The 19259-nt window shown below is 34.3% G+C and overlaps 1 protein-coding gene across 1 annotated transcript; it reads left to right on the plus strand.

Moving 5' to 3' along the window:
• The first annotated feature begins 1692 nt into the window (after positions 1-1692).
• On the plus strand, positions 1693-16696 carry LOC134243560 (ficolin-1-like). The gene is made up of 4 exons (XM_062725813.1): positions 1693-1776; positions 6529-6625; positions 7058-7222; positions 15951-16696. The coding sequence occupies exons 1-4, from the start codon at positions 1693-1695 to the stop codon at positions 16208-16210; spliced, it is 606 nt and encodes a 201-aa protein (XP_062581797.1). The 3' UTR covers positions 16211-16696.
• The last annotated feature ends 2563 nt before the right edge of the window (positions 16697-19259 follow it).

A 19259-nucleotide genomic window follows, 5' to 3' on the forward strand; every position in this document is an offset into this window, starting at 1 on the left:
TCATATTTAATAAGACTGAAAATGAATTATCAGTAACTGTTGTGAAATTTTGTTTAAAGGGGGTTTGGATAGGGGGGTGAGGGGGGTATACATGTAAATCGAACTTTCGGTTTAGACTGAATATCATAACAGCAGGTATTCTAAAAATTTATAAAACCTGTTAGGAAACTATTATTGATTTATTATTATTTAGCTGACTTCTTGATAATGATTTATGTCAATTTTTTTTTAATTTATAGTCAAAGTAAAACTAAAGATATTGAAAATGGTCGCGTTTTCTGGGACAACCCTCTTAAGTTTACATATTCAATACTTTTTGACAATTTTGTCGGATAAGTACATGTATAATCGCTCATGGATTTTCTTTTGAGATCCCCACTTTCTAGCAGCCGATGACATATTTATTCCAAATATATGTATTTAGTACAGTGTTCGCATATTTTATTAGGTTTAAAATGTTTAAGTTGCTGGTGACACTTTTTTGTTGTTTTTATTTTCGCAAAAATCCCTCGCTTGGTAAAGAATGCAGCATTAAAAAAAAATAGATCCCAGCTTCCTTGTATCTTCATTTTTCTGACAATTGAACGTGTTGTATGTATGATTCTCACAGTTAAACGAAAAGAATCTGGACGGCTAATGTACAATACAATACAGACGAGTATTTCCTGTATTTAAAGAATATACTAAACATGTAATATATGTATTGGTCCATGAGAATTAAAGTCAATTTAGTAGGGGGATGGGCACAACTGAAAAAAAAATGCTTTAGAAAATTTAGTAGTCCCTAACCCCAAACATACCTTTTCTTAATTTTAAGGAATTAATGTAATATGTAGTGAGCCAAAAAAAACCCCAACTATCTGCAATCCCCTTCCCGGGAAGCACAGGCCTTTCATAAATTGTATGGCCCGTGACCCCCTCCCCCCCCCCCCACCAGCCATTAATAGGTATATCCCTTTCTGAGACATCTTCGCTAGCCAAGGGTTTCTGAGGTTTATTCCCACTTAGCCAACATTTTGAAAAATCCCATTCCCACATAGCCAACATTTTGATTTCTACACCTGAGTGATTAACAGGCTATAGTCTGTTTTCTGGTATGCATAGATATTAATTACCTGAGAATTATTGCCTTTGGGACATAAAATCAGTGTAAAAATATACCAACCAGAGTTAAAATTTGAGTCAAAATAAATATAAAATTAAACCAAAAAAAATTAAGTTCAATAATTTTTTACTGTAACAAGTAGCAAAATTTAACCAGAGAATAAATTCAAAAAAGTAATTAATTTAAATTTATAAATAGAATATTATTATCATTTAAGTAAAAAAAAAAATTTGAAACAAAATTTTTTTTGGACCACACAAAATATTTTTAATAAAAAATAAATAAAAACAATTATGAGACTTTGAAGAAATAATTATGTATAATCATTAAAAATGGTTGTGTTTATACTAGTAAAAGTGTTTGTACATAACATTACTGATACACAAGTTAAGTATATAATTATTTTATAAATGATTATAATTGAATGTTTTTTTAAAGAATCTTCTAAACTAGATCAGCATAATTATTATCAATAATGTACAGAATCAAAAGCTTGCAAATTTTGAGATCTTAATTGTTTTATGGGCCCTCCATTAAAAAATATCACTATCAAAAAAAATAAGAAAGAAAGAAGGAAGAAGAAGAAAATGGCCAATCTTCAGGTGCAAGTCAACTTTCTCGAGAACGGCAGAGGAGGATTCTATCTTCTTCATGGTGGATACAAGTATTCCGTGAGGACTACACGCAACGACCGAACAAATAACTAAGTCAATGACCTCGTTTTCATGCTAGGGGCCCCTAAATATATTTATTGGGAAATACCTCAATTTTTCACACTATGACCATTTTTTTCTTCACTAACAAAATATTACAAGCAACAAAACTCTTTAAATAATGAAATATTATAGCAATGGAACAGGGATGCTCCATATAAAGAAATGAGTAGAGTTTGGGCCATAAACGTGATAATTATTACAGTCCGAATTTCCTCTGTCATATTTATGTTCTTTCCCTATTTTTAATCAAATATTGCAAAAATCTGACTGATAAGAACTCAATTATTTATAGTCTCTGGCTACTTTTGTTACTCTCATTCTCATGGTATTAATATTATATTGGGTCAATGATCAAATTATTGAAATATGTTGACTACAGTGGTTTTTGTACATGTTTTTGAATTACTTTATTTCATAGCATTCTTTTATTTGAAATAATTTATGAGCTTAAACACAAATGAAATTTGAAAAATGGTGTCTTAAAATACATGTAACCTTTACTTTGTGATTAATATTGCAAGAAATAAAAATTTTGCAAAAAATGAAAAATTACAAATTTAATCCGAATTTCCTCTGCATAGCAATACATTGAGTTTTGTTCCTGTATATTTTCTTTAAGTATTTACATATTAAATTTTTTGAATTGATATTGAGATAAAACTTAGTTATTTCATCCATTTAGAACAATCTTTGATTCAATATATTATACTTTATAAAATTTCCTGTCTGATTTCTGAAACCTGAGTAAACGTCATCCTTAATAGTTTACGATATCCAGTGATGGTACTTAAAATCAGAAAATCTCATTCTGTTTCAATTATGCGTCATTAATATCGATATCAGGAAACTGTGTCGGTAAAATATCTTTTTTCCGTAAGTTAACCTTTGCAAAATTCATATTGATCACAGGTGACAACCGACACTATTTTAATAGTGCATCTGCGATATGTAATGATGAACTTATATTCGGAGTATAGAAGTGGTTGTTGTATGTGAAAGGGTCTAATTTCAGCAAAGATTACTCTTTTTTCAATATAATTTAACAATTTTACACGACCATTCCATGTTTAGCGCACATTAGTGACGTCATAGTTAAAAATTACGTCATTTTTGTGCCTGTAGAATTTAGTTCGCATCTTCCTTACTTCAAAGCATAACATCAAAAAAATGTACAAAGAAGATTAAAATATCGTATTATTTTCGGCGAATTACTGCTAATACCGTACTTTGTTCTTTAACAGTTTTAGGACACGATGCATTACTTTTCATACAATGAGTTAAACCGCATGCATTTGTAATTATGCCTCTACTGTGTTTTTTTTTTTTAAATGTCGGAATATCTGGTAAAAACAAATTAAATCGCCTATTATTGTTTCGGTATAAAAAAAAACAGTTATGGAATGGGTATTAGGGAAATAGCAAATTTATGGTTCCCCTCGGCAGGAAACTATTTTCCCTCGGCGGCTTCGCCGCCTCCGGAAATAGTTTCCTCCCTTGGGGAACCATAAATTTGCTATTTCCCTTATACCCATTCCATAACTGTATATTATTCTGTTTAAATGTTTCCTATATAAATATAAGAAGATGAAATAGCTATTTTTCACTGTCAGAAAATTTCGATGCATAGAAAGCTATAACCCGGGTATAGTTTTTGTTATTATACTTCTGTTAGATATATATAGCTTCCTATATAAAGCTCAGAAGGTAAAATAACTTTGATAGTCTGGCAAAGATAGACCCCGGGGTATAGTTTTTGCTATCCACCCTATGCAGAAAATTTTCATGCAATATTTGCCGCCAATTTTGATTTCCAGTTATGAATCTATTGACTGATGATGTCATATTGACTTCAGTAGCATTGTGACGTCATTAGGATTTCAGATTATATTTGCAGTATTATCTCACTCCAAAAAAAATCAAACCTCAAAAATTGTATTAAATATCAGTATAATAAAACGCTTATCCACTGGGATAGCTCTTTTATCAAACCCGAGACAGGGAACTATTCACCGAGGGTTTGATAAAAGAGCTATCTCACTCACAACCAGTGGATAAGTGTATGTTATCCTCAAAGTTGTAAATCGACAACCCCTATAGAGAGGTCTATTGTGGCATGAAAACAGATGGAGGAGGTGGACGGTGAGTAGTGTGTTTTATTGTCAATTTATTTTTTGTTTGTTATGATGTATTTGATTGGATAAGAAATTTACTTTATATCGTATAAAATGGGTTGCCTACGTCACAATGACTTGCATCAAAAACGTATCAAACTGCTCGACGTTACAGACAATTTTTGTACAAATTGAAGTCATTTTTATGGACAATCATCTTTGAACACCAAATGAATGAAAATTAAATTATAAGGAAAATATGGCTAATATACGGTTTACCCACTTTCACCCGTACTAATGTGTTCGGAACTTTTTTTTTCGGTGTACTGCAAATTATAAAACCCGAGGAGTTCAAAGTAGCTTTGGCAGTAACTCTGACGAGAGTCAGCGAGATTACAGCTAGATAAGGTAAATTATTCACGGAAATGTCGCTAGGAAGTGACTAAGACGTGGAGACTTGGTAAACGGAGAAGTTATGTTGTGTTTAAATTTTTACCACCCAAAATATGTGTAGAAATGCACTGCAATTTCACTTGAATTCATTCAATTTTAATAAGTATATCTATTCTCTTTGATATTCTTTAATAAGTTTATATATTCTCTATGATATTGTTGTTCTGCATTCATGCATTAAAATTTCTCTTTAGACAATTATACATGTATTTGGAACCGGGACTATATTTTTTGGCGTCAGCAATTGAGGCACAAACATAATGAGTGGCTTTAACTGACAAATCAGATGAATGAGAATTGCATCATGGGTTACGACGGGTACTACGGGAATTTTACCCCTGAAAAAAAGTACCGTGGTATAATGGCTATGGGAAAGGCACAAAGAACATATTTCCGTCCATTTCGTAAAGCAATTTCAATTGTTTCTTTTTGTCCTATTTTTTTCATGCTAACAACGACAAGCAATTCATTTACTGAATAAACGTAAAGTTTGATTTTTCTATGCCATACTAAAAGGCGTCTGTATTAATTCCTTTGTTGTCCTATCGGTGAATACAATTGTCAGGTGGATTCTCCGGCCAAAAAACGTGTGATCACGGATATTGTCCATTTAAATGCCAAGGAGATGCTGCACGGTTTCCTTACCATTGACGCTCTAGTGTTCTGAACTTGACACAAACTACATTTCATTGTACATATTTAGAGTTAACAAAAAATTAAAAACACGGATGACATCTTTCATAGTTTCTAAGCTTTGTATTTTTTCATATGAACATTTTTGCGACCCATCGATCATAGATTCACATGAACCACGTGTTCAACGTAAAACTAGAGGTACTGTGAGCGATGAGCTGACTAAATGATACCCCCGCCTCCACATAGTTATAATGGCAAAGTCCATGTTTTGCTGTGGCCGGAAAACCCGAAATATGTGTCGGATCAAAAAGTAAAATAGGAGGTGCACAATGGCAATATGTAATAAAGATTCTGTGAAAGTTTCATCAAATTTCATTCAGTGGTATGAGAGGGGTTGCGGATAAGAGATTGGTAACCCTAAGCGTAACAGACGGACGGAAGGACGGACGGACGGAAGGACGGACGGAATTAACGATTACTATATACCCTCCCGCTTTTTAAGCGGGGGGTATAATAAAAACATGCTTAGTTAGCGTAAACGTAGCTTTTCATTCAACGATTGGTCAGCTGGTGCGTGGTAAGATCTGCCGTGCACATTGATAACAATAGCCATATAATGCATACAAAGGTTTGTCAGTGTAAACAGTATTGTAGACACATTTTTTTCTACCATGGTATCGGGCTCTTGTGGGGAAATTGTACGGAGCTCCAATTTTTGCCGTAAATTATCACAAAAGCAAAGGTACAATATATCGTTTTGACCCCCCTCCTTTATCTACCGAAACAAGAAAGTCCTTCAAAAAGGTCTGGAAACACATTTTTACAGGACATGTCTCCAAAAGAAACAGACTATAGCATTTTCCTGTTTAAATGCCAATTTTATTTATAAAACCGGTTCTACCCTGTAACCTTTCAATGGGTCAACCTAAACCACTTGGCTTGAATTTAAATCACAACTAGAGGTACTGTGAGCAATGAGCTCACTTAATAATACCCCCCGCCTCCCATATGAATATAATGGCAGTATCCATGTTTTCCTTTGGAAAATCCAAAATATATGTCAGATCAAGAAGTAAAATAGGAGGTGCACAATGGCAATATGTAATAAAGATTCTGTGAAAGTTTCATCAAATTTCCTTCAGTGGTTTGAGAGGAGTTGCGGATAAGAGATGGGTACCCCAAAGCGTAACAGACGGACGGACGGACAGACGGACGGACAGACGGACGGACGGACGGAAATACCGATTACTATATACCCTCCCACTTTTCAAGCGGGGGTGGGGGGGGGTATAATAACATTAGTAGGGGTGACTTTATACAGTATGCAAAGCGTAGCTATGAAATTCATTCCTTAAAAAAATCGACAATACCTGAAAGAGCTCAACTGTGACATGACGACATGACGGAATCGATCAGGTATGATCCCTTTGATTTCATGTAAATCTATACAATTTTCTCCCACATCTGACAAGAAGATTTAATTACATCATTGAATTTTAATGCACAGGTAATTCAGAAACGAGAAGATGGGAACCTCAGTTTTTACAAAACATGGTGTGAGTACAAACAGGGATTTGGAAATGCCTCTAAAAACTTCTGGATAGGTAAGTCTGTACATTTTGTGGTTTATTACTTTTGGTAACATATTTTGTGTTTACTTTTATCACTGAAATCTTATGCTGACTAACGTTTTTCACACTAAGTGTTAGTCCATTATTTATACATTGAATTGACTACGGATTTTGTCGTTATTTCCCGATCATGACAAAAAGCACAAGGCGGGTGTTACCGGTCAGCAGGGGATGCTCACTCCTCCATGGTACCTGATCCTACCTCCCATGTTTTGGAGGTCCATGTTTCCTCTGCTCTTTTTTATCTATCTTTATTTGATCCTTTCAATTTTTAAAGAAAAGTTTTCATTAACCGTTTTGAAGAATCATCCTTTTATTCTACACGACAAGAGAGATCATGAGAATGATTCAAATAGCTCATTCATCATTTATCAAACTAGTTTTTTTTCATAATTATTGATAAAGGGAATGATGTAATCTATGCTTTGACCAAAAGCCAGGACCAGGAACTACGAGTAGATCTCCAGAGATTTAATGGGACCACAGCGTATGCTGGATATTCCACGTTTTTTATCGGAAACGAGACAGAGAAATACCGACTCACAGTATCCGGGTACACGGGAACTGCAGGTGAGAGTTATCGTTGTACTTACGTATTTTGTGGCTCTATTGCAATTAAGTTTCTCAAATAATCTTCGCTAGCTCAATATTATATGTTGACATCAATGTAAAAAAGAACTTGGAATCTTTGTAATTGTAATTATACAATGAATATAAAGTTATTACAAAAGTACGTATCCTCTCATTAATAACAACAATAACTCAATAGTTGCTTGGATCAATCTAATAATCGCATTGGTAAGTTCAGCCTAATATTCATATAAGCAGACTTTTTAGCAAGGATTGAATTTTGGCATTATTTGCGAGGGTTTTGATATTGCTAAAATTAAATATCACTAATATTCTGTATTTGTACTTTAAAAAGCGGGCTTCATACTTCAGCGGATTTGGTGCAGACAACAATGCGCTGATTCATGAATACGGCTAAGGCATCATTTCTTATACACTATTATGAAGGAACATGTGTAGCGCTAATTTTTTATCACACCAACATATCCATATCCAGTGATTCCGCTAAATTTTATATACCGGTACGCCAAATTATGTACACGTACAGTATGATTATAGCTATTTTTCTAAACATATTAAAATCGTTAAACTTGCTTATAACTGAAATTCATTCCATGTTTGTTTGTTTTTTGTTTCGTTTTTTTTTTTTTTTTTTTGGGGGGGGGGGGTTGTTAGTCGTTTCATTTGCATCTTGCGTAAAAATCCACTTATTTCTGTAGATACGCCTCGAAATCTAAATAATACTGGTAAATTTTGTTTTTGTACGTTTATTATTTAGGTTTTATTATTAAATTGCTATTTAGAAGAAGCAAGGTTTAAGTTTACTTCTATAATTGCAACGTAAACTTCGTTATTTTACAAATAATTGAGTACTTCAATCTAACCTTTCAGAGATCAAACATTTGTATATATATAAAAAGAACTTTGAGTGTACATTGCAATAAATTGATTTCTTCAAATTGAACGGTCATCGTTCATAAAAGCCTAGTTGGAGGGAGTTTCCTTTGTGATCGGGAGGCCTTGGTTCGATTCTCGTTCACCAACCGCTTCAAACCTAAAATAGAAATATACTTAGCGACTATTCTTTCGCCAAGTGCCCGATATTAGACGTGAAAGTCACGTGTCCTTCGGATGAGAACTGAAAAGCCGAGACCCAGTGTTATCACGATAAAGAACCCTCACTGCTCAATGACCCTGAGTGCCGAGTAAAGGTCTAAATTTGAATCCCTTCACCTGTAATGTTGTCTCTATGTTTTTTAAAAATTCTCGAAAAACATTCAATCAATCTACAGGCTTTAATATTTTATCCATTCCACTGTGGCAAATCACAATCACACGGAAATCTTCTTTTTATAATTTATTACGACGATTAAAGGCAAAACAAATCCACAAGGGTTAACAATCACAATACCACATTGGCTAAGATGATCAGATGGTTTCTGTTATGTAATCAATATTTCTTCGATCTAAACTCAATGTAAACTCAATCAACTCAATAATAATTAAGATCACAAAAACTCTCATATATATAGTATTGAAGAAAATCTGGAAATAGATACTTCTATAAAATTCTAGGTCATCACATTCTGACATATTCTAGAGACTTCTTGAGAATTCATTCAGGAAACATATAGAACATTCTAGATTATATATGTACATCATTGACTTTCTAGAAAAATAAATTAAAATTGCGACAGTTCGCAACACCCCCAAGACCAAGGAAAGCCAAGCATTAATTTAGTTCCTTTGTCACTTTTTAAATGATGCCTTGCTTGCACTGGTGCTGAATAATTTCATCATAATGGTGAAGCAGCTCAAGGTTCCTTTTTAGTTTTTGAAGAAAGGATTTCAACCTTCCAAAAGCAAGTTCTCTGTTCTCTGGGAGTTCAGGTTGTTCATCCTTCCAGGGCCAAGTGACTTGATATCTACCATTGACTAGTTTTATTGTATTGATAAAGTTTTTTAAAGCCATGTCATCATCTGATGAGTGGGGCTGATCCTTGATTCCAATGGTTTCCAAGTTCCAATACTCGTCTAGTGATGGCTTTAAGGGCAAACATTCATCGACAGAGGAAAGAAGACAATATTCTGTTGTTAGATTGTTTCGATTTACAATCAGCATTTGGTGTAAATTATCTCTGTATACCTCAAAATTAGCTTGTGTTCGTCCAGTGAGAATCCATCCTACTTTTGATGAGAGCAAGTAAAGTCCATGGTCAACTTCAATTTTTTCTGATGATACCAAATCAAGATAATAGTCATTCCCAAGAAGGATGTCTATAGTTGAATTCTCTGTGGATTTTGGTAAGGTATCTGCAAATTGTAGCTGTTTCCTTTGGCACTGTACCATTTCAATGATGTTAGGTGGAAACGGTCTTCTGTGTATTGGTCCGGTTATTTGAGGCACAACATTTGCTTCAATTCTCATGCATTGTCCATCCTTCAGTTTAATTCTTAAAGATACATTTGGAGTTCTTACTATCTTTGGTTTCGTGTATCCAGAGGTGACAAGTGATATTTCCTCTGTTCTTTTCCTCTTCAAATTCAATCTTGAAGCTAATTCCTCGGTAACATGCATTCTTTGAGACCCAGAGTCCATGAGAATTCTGATTGTTTCAATTCTTGATCCATTCAGATCTGACGCATCAATTTTTGCAGTTTGCATTAGGACCATACTTCCTGATGACAGTAGGCTGTTTTCTCGAACATTGTTAACTGTTTCTGAGTCATATAGTTCGGATGATTCAGCAAAGTGTGAGGTTTCTCTCAAAGGCAGCCTTTTCTTGTTGCAGAGACTTCGGTGATGTTTCTTTGTCTGATGGCAATGAAAGCATGGTTTGTCAACTTTGCAGTCTTTGCTAAGATGACCTGGCTTAAGACAAATATAGCATCTTCCCTGAATCTTCAGTTTTCTGTCTTCAACTGACACAGTCTACTTTTCTTTCTTTCCTTTCTGTATTTCTAATTGTAATCTGGCTTCTTTTGGTAACTTCGTTATAATCATGGAAACAAGGACATCCTGGTTTACATCCTGTTCCAATGCTTCTAGGCTGCGCATATGCTTTTCTAAATCATCAAATAGTCTACGGAGACTGGAAGTACTATTGAGTGCAGGCTTAATGTTTATAAGGTCCACGTAATGTTTGTTGATTACAGACTGCACATATCCGAATCTTTCCTTCAATATGGAGAGAGCTACATCATAATTTTCATGGGAGAGCATAAGGCCGGAAATAGCAATTTGTGCCATTCCTTCCATTTTACTTTTCAAGTAGTTGAACTTCTCAATATTGGAAAGTCTTGTGTTTTTGTGTACGGAAGCTTCAAAAGAGTCCCAGAATTCTTTCCACTTTAACTTGTCTCCATTGAATGAAGGTAGCTCAAACTTTGGTAGTTTAATTACTGGAGTCTCTTTCTCTTTGCAAATCTTCTCTTTTCTATGCAGTTCCTGAATTTGGAGTTCTTGGAAATGCATCAGTTGTTCTGCATTTTTGTCTGCAGATCTATCATGTGGTCTATTCGTGGGTCATTTGGTGCCTCAGTCTTCATATATGGAATGTCTGCTTGTTCCAATCTTTTTTCCAATAGTAGAAGATCTTCTGAGCGCTCTGTAACATCTGTGAGCAATTCAAACAACTTCTCGCTGTCTTCCGTAAATTTTTCAATTTCAGACACATTGTCTTCTTTTGCATCTAAGGCAATGGAAAGTTCTTTCATCGATTCTTCTGATTTAGCACCAAAGTCGTTTAACCGTCTCAAGGAAGATTGAATCCGCCTTATCCTGGTTGTCATATCCTCTTCTTCAGCTTTTGAAGAAAGAAATGTCTTACTTTTAAACATTTCATTCAGCAGTAGATTCTTGTACCTTGTACAGAGTCTTTTCAAGTTTGAGGTTGACATCTTCTTTTCCGTGATAATTTCTTGATTTCAGGTTCCAAATCCCGGGTTCCTGCACCAAACAATGTGGCAAATCACAATCACACGGAAATCTTCTTTTTTATAATTTATTACGGCGATTAAAAGCAAAACAAATCCACAAGGGTTAACAATCACAATACAACATTGGCTAAGATGATCAGATGGTTTCTGATATGTAATCAATATTTCTTCGATCTAAACGCAATGTAAACTCAATCAACTCAATAATAATTAAGATCACAAAAACTCTCATATATATAGTATTGAAGAAAAATCTGGAAATAGAAACGTGTCCACAATAAAAGTGGAACTCTTAAATTCACCAGCTCAAACTCGCAGATATTTATAGTCGCAAATCATTTATTCTCTATGCACAAACCTTAATGTAAATGTATTTTTTCTTATGTTATTAAAACTACCATCTCTAAAGTTTGGAAAGTCTTAGGTACTATGTATGCTGCATATTTTGCGATAGACAAAAATGTTTTAAGCTATATTATTCATATAATTACTCTATATGAGCGACACTATGAGAAAAGTTTTGCTAGAAATGCCGTTATATTTAGTGCAGGGCGACTATATATTGTAATACGTGTCCTGTATTATCTCGCAGTTTTGAATTACTGTTTAAGGTATCAATAAGCAGGATTTGTTTGTTTGTTGGTTTGTTCGTTTAACATGTTTAAGTCTCTTTTAAGTAATGTTCCCCTCATGTGTAGACGCCCCCACTTACCCTTCTACAATTCTGCAAGTATACAATTTTTAAATTTTACTCGGGGTTTAGGGCCTTTGAGCAGTAAAAGTTTTCTTATTTTTTTCATCCAAACACCTACTTCTACACAGGACCTCGATTTTTATGGTTCCACCCAAAGCACCGGGATTCACGACTCGCCGTGAAATTCGAACGTAAACATCAACTTCTTATGACATCGGGACCCAGTGTTTAAAGCTGACATGAACTCTTAAAAAGCCATCATTTTTCATCTTTGTACGACTTACTACATTCCTGTACACCTTGTCCTCCATATTTCTTCGATTCCGCCATATTTAATTGAAAAATTTTGGTCACCTGTACCTGCTATATATAGCCTTGTACGATTGCTTCACTTGAGTGATTTTCTAGCCTGACTGTCGACATGTACACATCTCCGATAACAAAGTTTTTAGAAGTCATAAACTGACCAAATACATGTTTGAAAAGTAAAAATTCAACAAAAAATAGAACTATACCGAGAATTAAATTATTTTTGAATGCATTTGCTGCAATATAGAAAATAAACTAACACGGAATACATACATGTATACATACCAAACACCCATGCAGATCGAGAAAACGCGTCAAACGCAGTGATAAAAACATTTACATGACTACTGCTATCGTTACAGGGATGTGCACATGTCGAAAGAATTATCCTATTTTACTTTTATTGAAAAATGCATCTCAGAAGTCATGTAATCCATTGCTAACTCAACAGTAAAAGATGCTTGGACACACGTGGCCCATGCCGATCATTTTATTTGGTCAGGGAAAATATCAAAGTTTGAAAGCTCAGTGGGGTTGATTGAAAAAAAAAATGCAAGTAATTTTTTCAAAAATAAACATTACTCTTGTCTGTACATGTTGTAAATAAAATTTACGATTAAGTACATGGTTTAACTTCATCAAATTCATAAAAAAGCAGGCATTGTTACGAATCATTCACCTTTTGAAGATATTTTCCCGTGATATGAGGGGGGGGGGGTGTAATAAAATATGCATAACACTCTCATAAAAATAATGTAAGAAAAACGTCTGAAACAGATTGGATTTCTTTATGATCAATTACAAAATGTATTATCAAATAAATACTGTGTATTGGCTTTATTAGACCTAATATGATTTGATTTAAAGTTATTTATAATTTTATGCACTGTGAAAGAAAAAGTGAGCAAGTTCACATACCCCACGCTCCCCCCAAAAGTCGAAGTGCTGAAATTCCCAGAAAAAAATAAAGGAATCGTAATTTCCTTGTAATATGCACATCTATACACATAGTGTCTTAAATATCTGCAAAGTTTGACGAAATTGTGTGCAGCGGTTTATGAGGAGTTGCGCTGACAAACTGCTCACCTCTATATTCCAGATATGGCCAAAATCTAAATGTAAAAGTGCGGAAATTCCCGAAAAAATAAAGAATTCGGAATTTCCTGGTGATGTGCAAATCTACACACACATTGTCTCCTGTAAATATCTGCAAAGTTCGACAAAACTCTGTACAGTGGTTTATGAGAAGTTGCGCTGACCAAAAAAAAAAAAACTGACTGACTGGTCAAAAACATTATACCTCACGCGTGGGGTATAATAAACGAGTTTGATTCTGTGGTACAGTGACAATGAAAAAAGAATTTAATGTGAATTAAATTTCTAGACATAAATAATTAATGATTATTAGAAAAAGCATATAGGAAGAGAGAGTAAACTCCTCGTGAGAATTCCACATTCTACCTAAAACTAGCTTTTTAAAAATTCTCTTGTATGTTGTCCAAGTTCAACACATACGTTTGAGAAGGTATTCAGAGAAAGTTCCCAATGTTCCCATTCCTGTGTCGAATGTATATATCCCCCGCCTGAAAAGTGGGAGGTTATATAGTAATCGTTATGTCCGTCCGTCTGTCTGTTACGCTTTGGGGTACCCATCTCTTATCCGCAAATCCTCTTATACCACTTAGAGAAATTTAATGAAACTTTCAAAGAATCTTAAGTTTATTGCATATTACCAGTATGCACCTCCTATTTTACTTTTTGATCTGACACGTATGGGTTTAGCGAAATATGGCCTTTGCCATTATAACCATATGGGAGGCAGGGGTATCATTTAGTGAGCTCATTGCCCATAATACATGTACTCTAGTTTCTCTTTCAATTTGGGCGTTTGGGTTAATTTCCTGTCCAAAGTAAAATTATTATTCAATTTATGAAGTTTCGACATCCCACCTGAAAAAAATCCTTGATCTGTCCTAAGGCTTAATAAATGGTACAGCACAAAGTGCGTAGGATTTTATACCTACCATTGCACCAACGGGTGGTTACAGGCAGAGAGAGAGAGAGAGAGAGAGAGAGTTCAATATACAAAAGAATAAATAATAATTATCCGTATTCAACCAGTGTCAAGTATCCCTACCCTAGCTTTTGAAATTATCTCCCAAATACACCTACAGAAATTATTTATTTAAATATAAAAAAAAAATACCTAGACTATCAGGCAGGGATACTGAAATCTCGAAATACTTCCTAGCTGTAACAACATAATTATAAAACCGTTACATTCCTCAAAATGCACATACTTTGTGGTCGGAGTGACACATTTTTAAAAATCTCAAAACTGAATTCGGCAGAAATGTCTGTCTTCCAAGAATATTTAAATAACGGTCATGTCAATTATTTTTGTATGCCCCCCCCCCCCCTCGGTCCAAAAAATCAAATGCCTAAATGTCAATCTGAACAGGGGATGGCCTTTCTCCGTGTGTTTATGTGTTAAAGAATGTATAGATGTAAACATAAAAATTTGTATTCTGCATGGTTAATTGCTTTTAAGATTTGAAGTAAATTATTTGCCGTACATCAAATTACTTGGGTTAGATTTGAGATTAGTACTAAAATAATCAGTTATAATTGACAAATGAATTTTGCGACGCAAACCAACTGCAGACTATATACATGACTTTGTATAGAATGTATATTAGAACTACATGTAGATAAACAATTCACAATTATAGCTTATGAACATCAGTTATAATACCCCCCCCCCCCCCCTTCAGCCGCGCAAATACCAAATAACTTCTCTTTCCACTTGTGATATTTTCCCTGACCAAAATCTGATCAGCACGGACTAAGTGTATCGACGTGCTAATGTGTACGGAGTAATGACAGTGTGTTTACTATTGAGCTTTTATGGAGTTTATTTCTTTTTTGTGATGCATATTTCAATAAATGGAAATCAGGGTGTATATCACTTGACTTGTGCACATCTTCGAACCGATGCAGTAACCTTATTACCAGGTATGGGTACGTTTACAGCGTTCGAGGCGTTTTCTCGATATGCATCAATTGCATACGACCTGCAAATCAAAGACGTTGGTTGTTTTGTTCCATTCAAATGATATAATTTCAAAATGTGTTTGCAAATTTTACTGCTTTTTATTTCAAGTTTATTCTGCATAAATTGGCGCACTGTAAAAATACGTACTCATGCATCTAAATTTCTCTTCCAAACTTGCATTTTTTTTCGATTCAAATCAATAATCATTCAAAAATATGATTATTATGTTGTTTATTTTGGTTTTGAAATGTCTTGATCACCTCATGTGTTCTCATATGCTTTACCATCGGAGATGTGCACAAGTCGATACCCAATCCAAAAAATCATTCAAGTGTAACGAGTGCATTGGGGTATATATCGTTACAATGAGACAAGGTATCTGAAAGAAATATGGCGGAGTACGGCTATAGTTGGTATGAAACAAGTCGTACATAGATGCAAATGTTGCGTTTTTAAGAATTCATGTCAGCTTTAAGGTCTCATTCGAAGGGAACGTAACTTTCACTTAAATGTGTCTGGCGCTTGGAAAAAGAACAGCTGTTTCCTAGCTATTTTGGTCACCTTAGGTCAGTCGGGACCGAAATTCGATCCCTCGTTTCTCCGATCACGAGACAAGCGCTCTAGAGACTAAGCTACTGCGACTATAAATTAGCTCTGTTGGTATTTACTCTTTACTCTTCAGGCAAATATTATATTTGAGGTTAGTTATATTTTTATTTTTCTTGTACTAGGTGACAGTTTGGCTCATCACAACAGCATGGAATTCAGCACAAAGGATCAGGATAATGATCGTTCTAGTAACAGCTGTGCTAAATCACATAATGGAGCCTGGTGGTACAATTCATGTACCAACTCAAACCTGAACGGGAACTATGCACAGTCTGCAGTGAATGATTCTAAATCGCCATATTGGTATCGCTGGACAAGAGGATATATAGCGCTACAAAAAACTTCTATGATGATCAGAAAGACAAACTTGACGAAATCTTAGAGTTAATTTAAACTCAAAAGCTAAATTTTCCTTACTTTTTTGAACAAGTCTATGCCCATATCTTTTCTTTTTTTTTATCTTTACTCATTATTATTGGAATTCATTAAAAACCTTTTACCAAAAGAAAGAATTTAAAAGAACATTTTATCTCATCCCTATTCTTTTGACGATGAATATTCGTTAATTGTTATATAAAATAATGAACACCAGAATCCCTTTATCACTAATTGAAACAGATGCTAAATTCTTAATAGATGCCGGAGATAATTAATCCTTTTGATGTTATTTAACTATCTTAATCAATTAATTCAAATACATGAGGATTTGCCATGCCGTTTAATATAACTTAAAGTATAACTCATCTGTTTTATTATTCAAGCATAATCATATAATAAGTGGCTTTTTGATATCTGTGACCTGTTTGTATAACTTCAAAAGATGGCATTACGTAATTGCTGCATCAAACATTTTTTATTACCTCAATGTCTTGTCCGATTTGATATAAATATCCTTATTCTTTGCCAGAATATAAATTTCAGTCCTGACTTGCAAGCAAAAGAAAACGATTTGACAAAATGGATATTCTACAGCTTTTAGGAGTATTTTTGATTACTTAACTGCTAATTTTATAAACCTGAGGATCGGACTACCTTAAGCTGTGAATTAATTATCATAAATTGTTATTGTGAATGAATTATTTTATAGTGAAGCTGTGAATTAATTATCATAGATTGTTATTGTGAATAAATTATTTTATATTGAGGTTGTGAATTAATTATCATAGATTGTTATTGTGAATAAATTAAATTATTAAGCTGAATCTGTAAGTAAATTTTTAGATAATGTAACTGTGAATTACTTATTTCAAGTAGAAGATATGAGTAAATTAATAGATACTCCCCCGCTTAAAAAAAGCAGGGAGAAGGTAGTGATGAGGTGTCCATCTGTCTGTCCGTCCATTACGCTTCGGGGCTCCCATCTCTTCTTCGCAACTCCTCTTATACCGCAGGATAAAATTTAATGAGATTTTAAAATCTTTGTTACACAGTGCCATTATCACCTCTTTGTCCGACACATATTTCGGATAGCAATACGTGGACACTGTCATTCTTTCTATAATATTAAGAATAAAGTTTTTTTTCAAAAGTTTGGAAAGGAAACACTCTGAATGTAGGATATTTTGCGGTTTTTATGACCCCTGTTTTCGAAGATTCGGGGGTATATAGTTTTTGCCCTGCCCGTTTGTCGTTTGTCTGTATACGAAAAAGCTTTATCCTTCTCCCTAGCCTTTGATTATTTAAAGCTATGGCTTTCATATTTCACTTTTGCATTCCTTAAGACGAGACCAAATTCTCCATGTATAAACATATTTGACGTCTTGACATTGGAGTTTGACCCATTTTGCAAACATTTACCAAACCTGAACCTTGAGCAATAACTTTTCAAGTGTTGGTGTTAGGACTTTCATACTTTGCATATGTATATTCAATGTGATAAGGACTGTCCTCAGGTATATTTGTTGTTGTTGACATTTTGGCCTTGACCTTAGAAATTGACCCACTTTTAAAAAACCTTTACGTTGACAATAACTCTTCAACATTTAGTGCTAGGGCTCTCATTTTCACAGGCGTATTCTTTGTGACAGGGCCTTGTAGCAACCGCTAATGATATATAGCAACCGCTAATGATATAACGCCGCTAAGTGGGTCAAAATCCAACAGACTGTCAAAGGATCAAAATGACTAATATCCAGGGAAAGGTCCCGTCACAAGAAATACACACGTGAAATATAAAAGCCTTAGCACCAACTCTTATTGCCAAGGAGAAAAAGAAGGTTAAACTCCCAAGATCAAATGGATAAAGGAAGTCCCTTAATCATAGAAATACCATTAAGCGTTGCAATTCAACGCTAAATGCCAAAGATTATTGCATTAATAGTTGACATTCCAAACTGCTAATGCTAAATCAACGCTTCATGAAAGAATTAAAAAATAAAGCAGTTAAGAACGTCAACTATTATTGCAGTAATGTATTGCATTAATCTTTGCATTGCAAGGCTTTATGATATATCAGTCATTTTGATCCTTGACAATCTCTTGAATTTTGACCCACTTTTAAAAACTTAAAATTTGGTGATAAAACATGGTGACTACAACATTTCTCTTGTCTCTTTCCCTTTTTATGTAGCAATATACCATTATCACCTACATAAAAGGTTTATGTCTACCACTTGATCAATACACAAAACCATGCTCTATGCATGAACAATTTTCAAAACATGTCAAGTTACTGACAAATAAGTTGAAGACCTAAGGATATCAACAAAAATTCTAAACACTGCGCAATTTCTATGGCTGATTCAATGACCTTGTTAGGAAATACAATCTATTGTTAAGTTCAATGTTAACTTACATTTTTCAAACAAAAAATGAAATTGTAAAGTCATGATATTCACATTACATTGTCTATGCATTTCCCCATTTGTCATGAGAAGCACTCCGCAGGTGGGACAGGTCAAAAGCGGATGCTTACTCCTCCATGGCACCTGATCCAATCTAATGATGTTTTAGGGGTCCATATTGCTCCTATTTGTATGTTTTCTATGGATTTGGAGCTTGCTTACTGCTGTTCTTCATCTTATATTGCACTTGAACCTTATGAAGAAAAGTCAACAGTTTGCCCCGTATATATTCATATAGAGGGAGGTGTTTTGAAGAATGCATCACTTTTGTTGGTTCTGGCCCCACCTGCCACAAATTATCAATCATGATTTCCTAATAGGCCAAAACTGGACGAAGTGCAGAAGATGAAAATGTTTCACAGTTTTAAGGAATGTGAGAGAGAGAGAGAGAAGCAATTGTGCATAAAATTTAAATGGCAGTACTCCAGTAAGTAAGGACACTTGTTCACCATTTCTCAGGTACAAAGGACCCAGTTTATTCATTTCTTCTTAGAGATTATTAACATTCTTTATTCACTTTCTCAATGTTTAATTTCAACAGTGAAAAAAAAACCTTTTGAATGTTTAAAAAAATTACACTGAACAATG

The sequence above is a fragment of the Saccostrea cucullata genome, unplaced genomic scaffold, assembly GCF_032062105.1.
Source record: "Saccostrea cucullata isolate Sc308-1 unplaced genomic scaffold, CSIRO_AGI_Scuc_v1 ctg2494, whole genome shotgun sequence".
NCBI classification, from domain to species: Eukaryota; Metazoa; Mollusca; class Bivalvia; order Ostreida; family Ostreidae; genus Saccostrea; species Saccostrea cuccullata.

Excerpts from the sequence above, each read along its gene's own strand:
- LOC134243560 (XM_062725813.1), top strand. The coding sequence starts at position 1,693 with ATGGCCAATCTTCAGGTGCAAGTCAACTTTCTCGAGAACGGCAGAGGA. Across the intron at positions 6,626-7,057 it reads CTCTAAAAACTTCTGGATAG|GGAATGATGTAATCTATGCT; the intron begins GTAAGTCTGTAC and ends TTATTGATAAAG. Across the intron at positions 7,223-15,950 it reads CGGGTACACGGGAACTGCAG|GTGACAGTTTGGCTCATCAC; the intron begins GTGAGAGTTATC and ends TTCTTGTACTAG.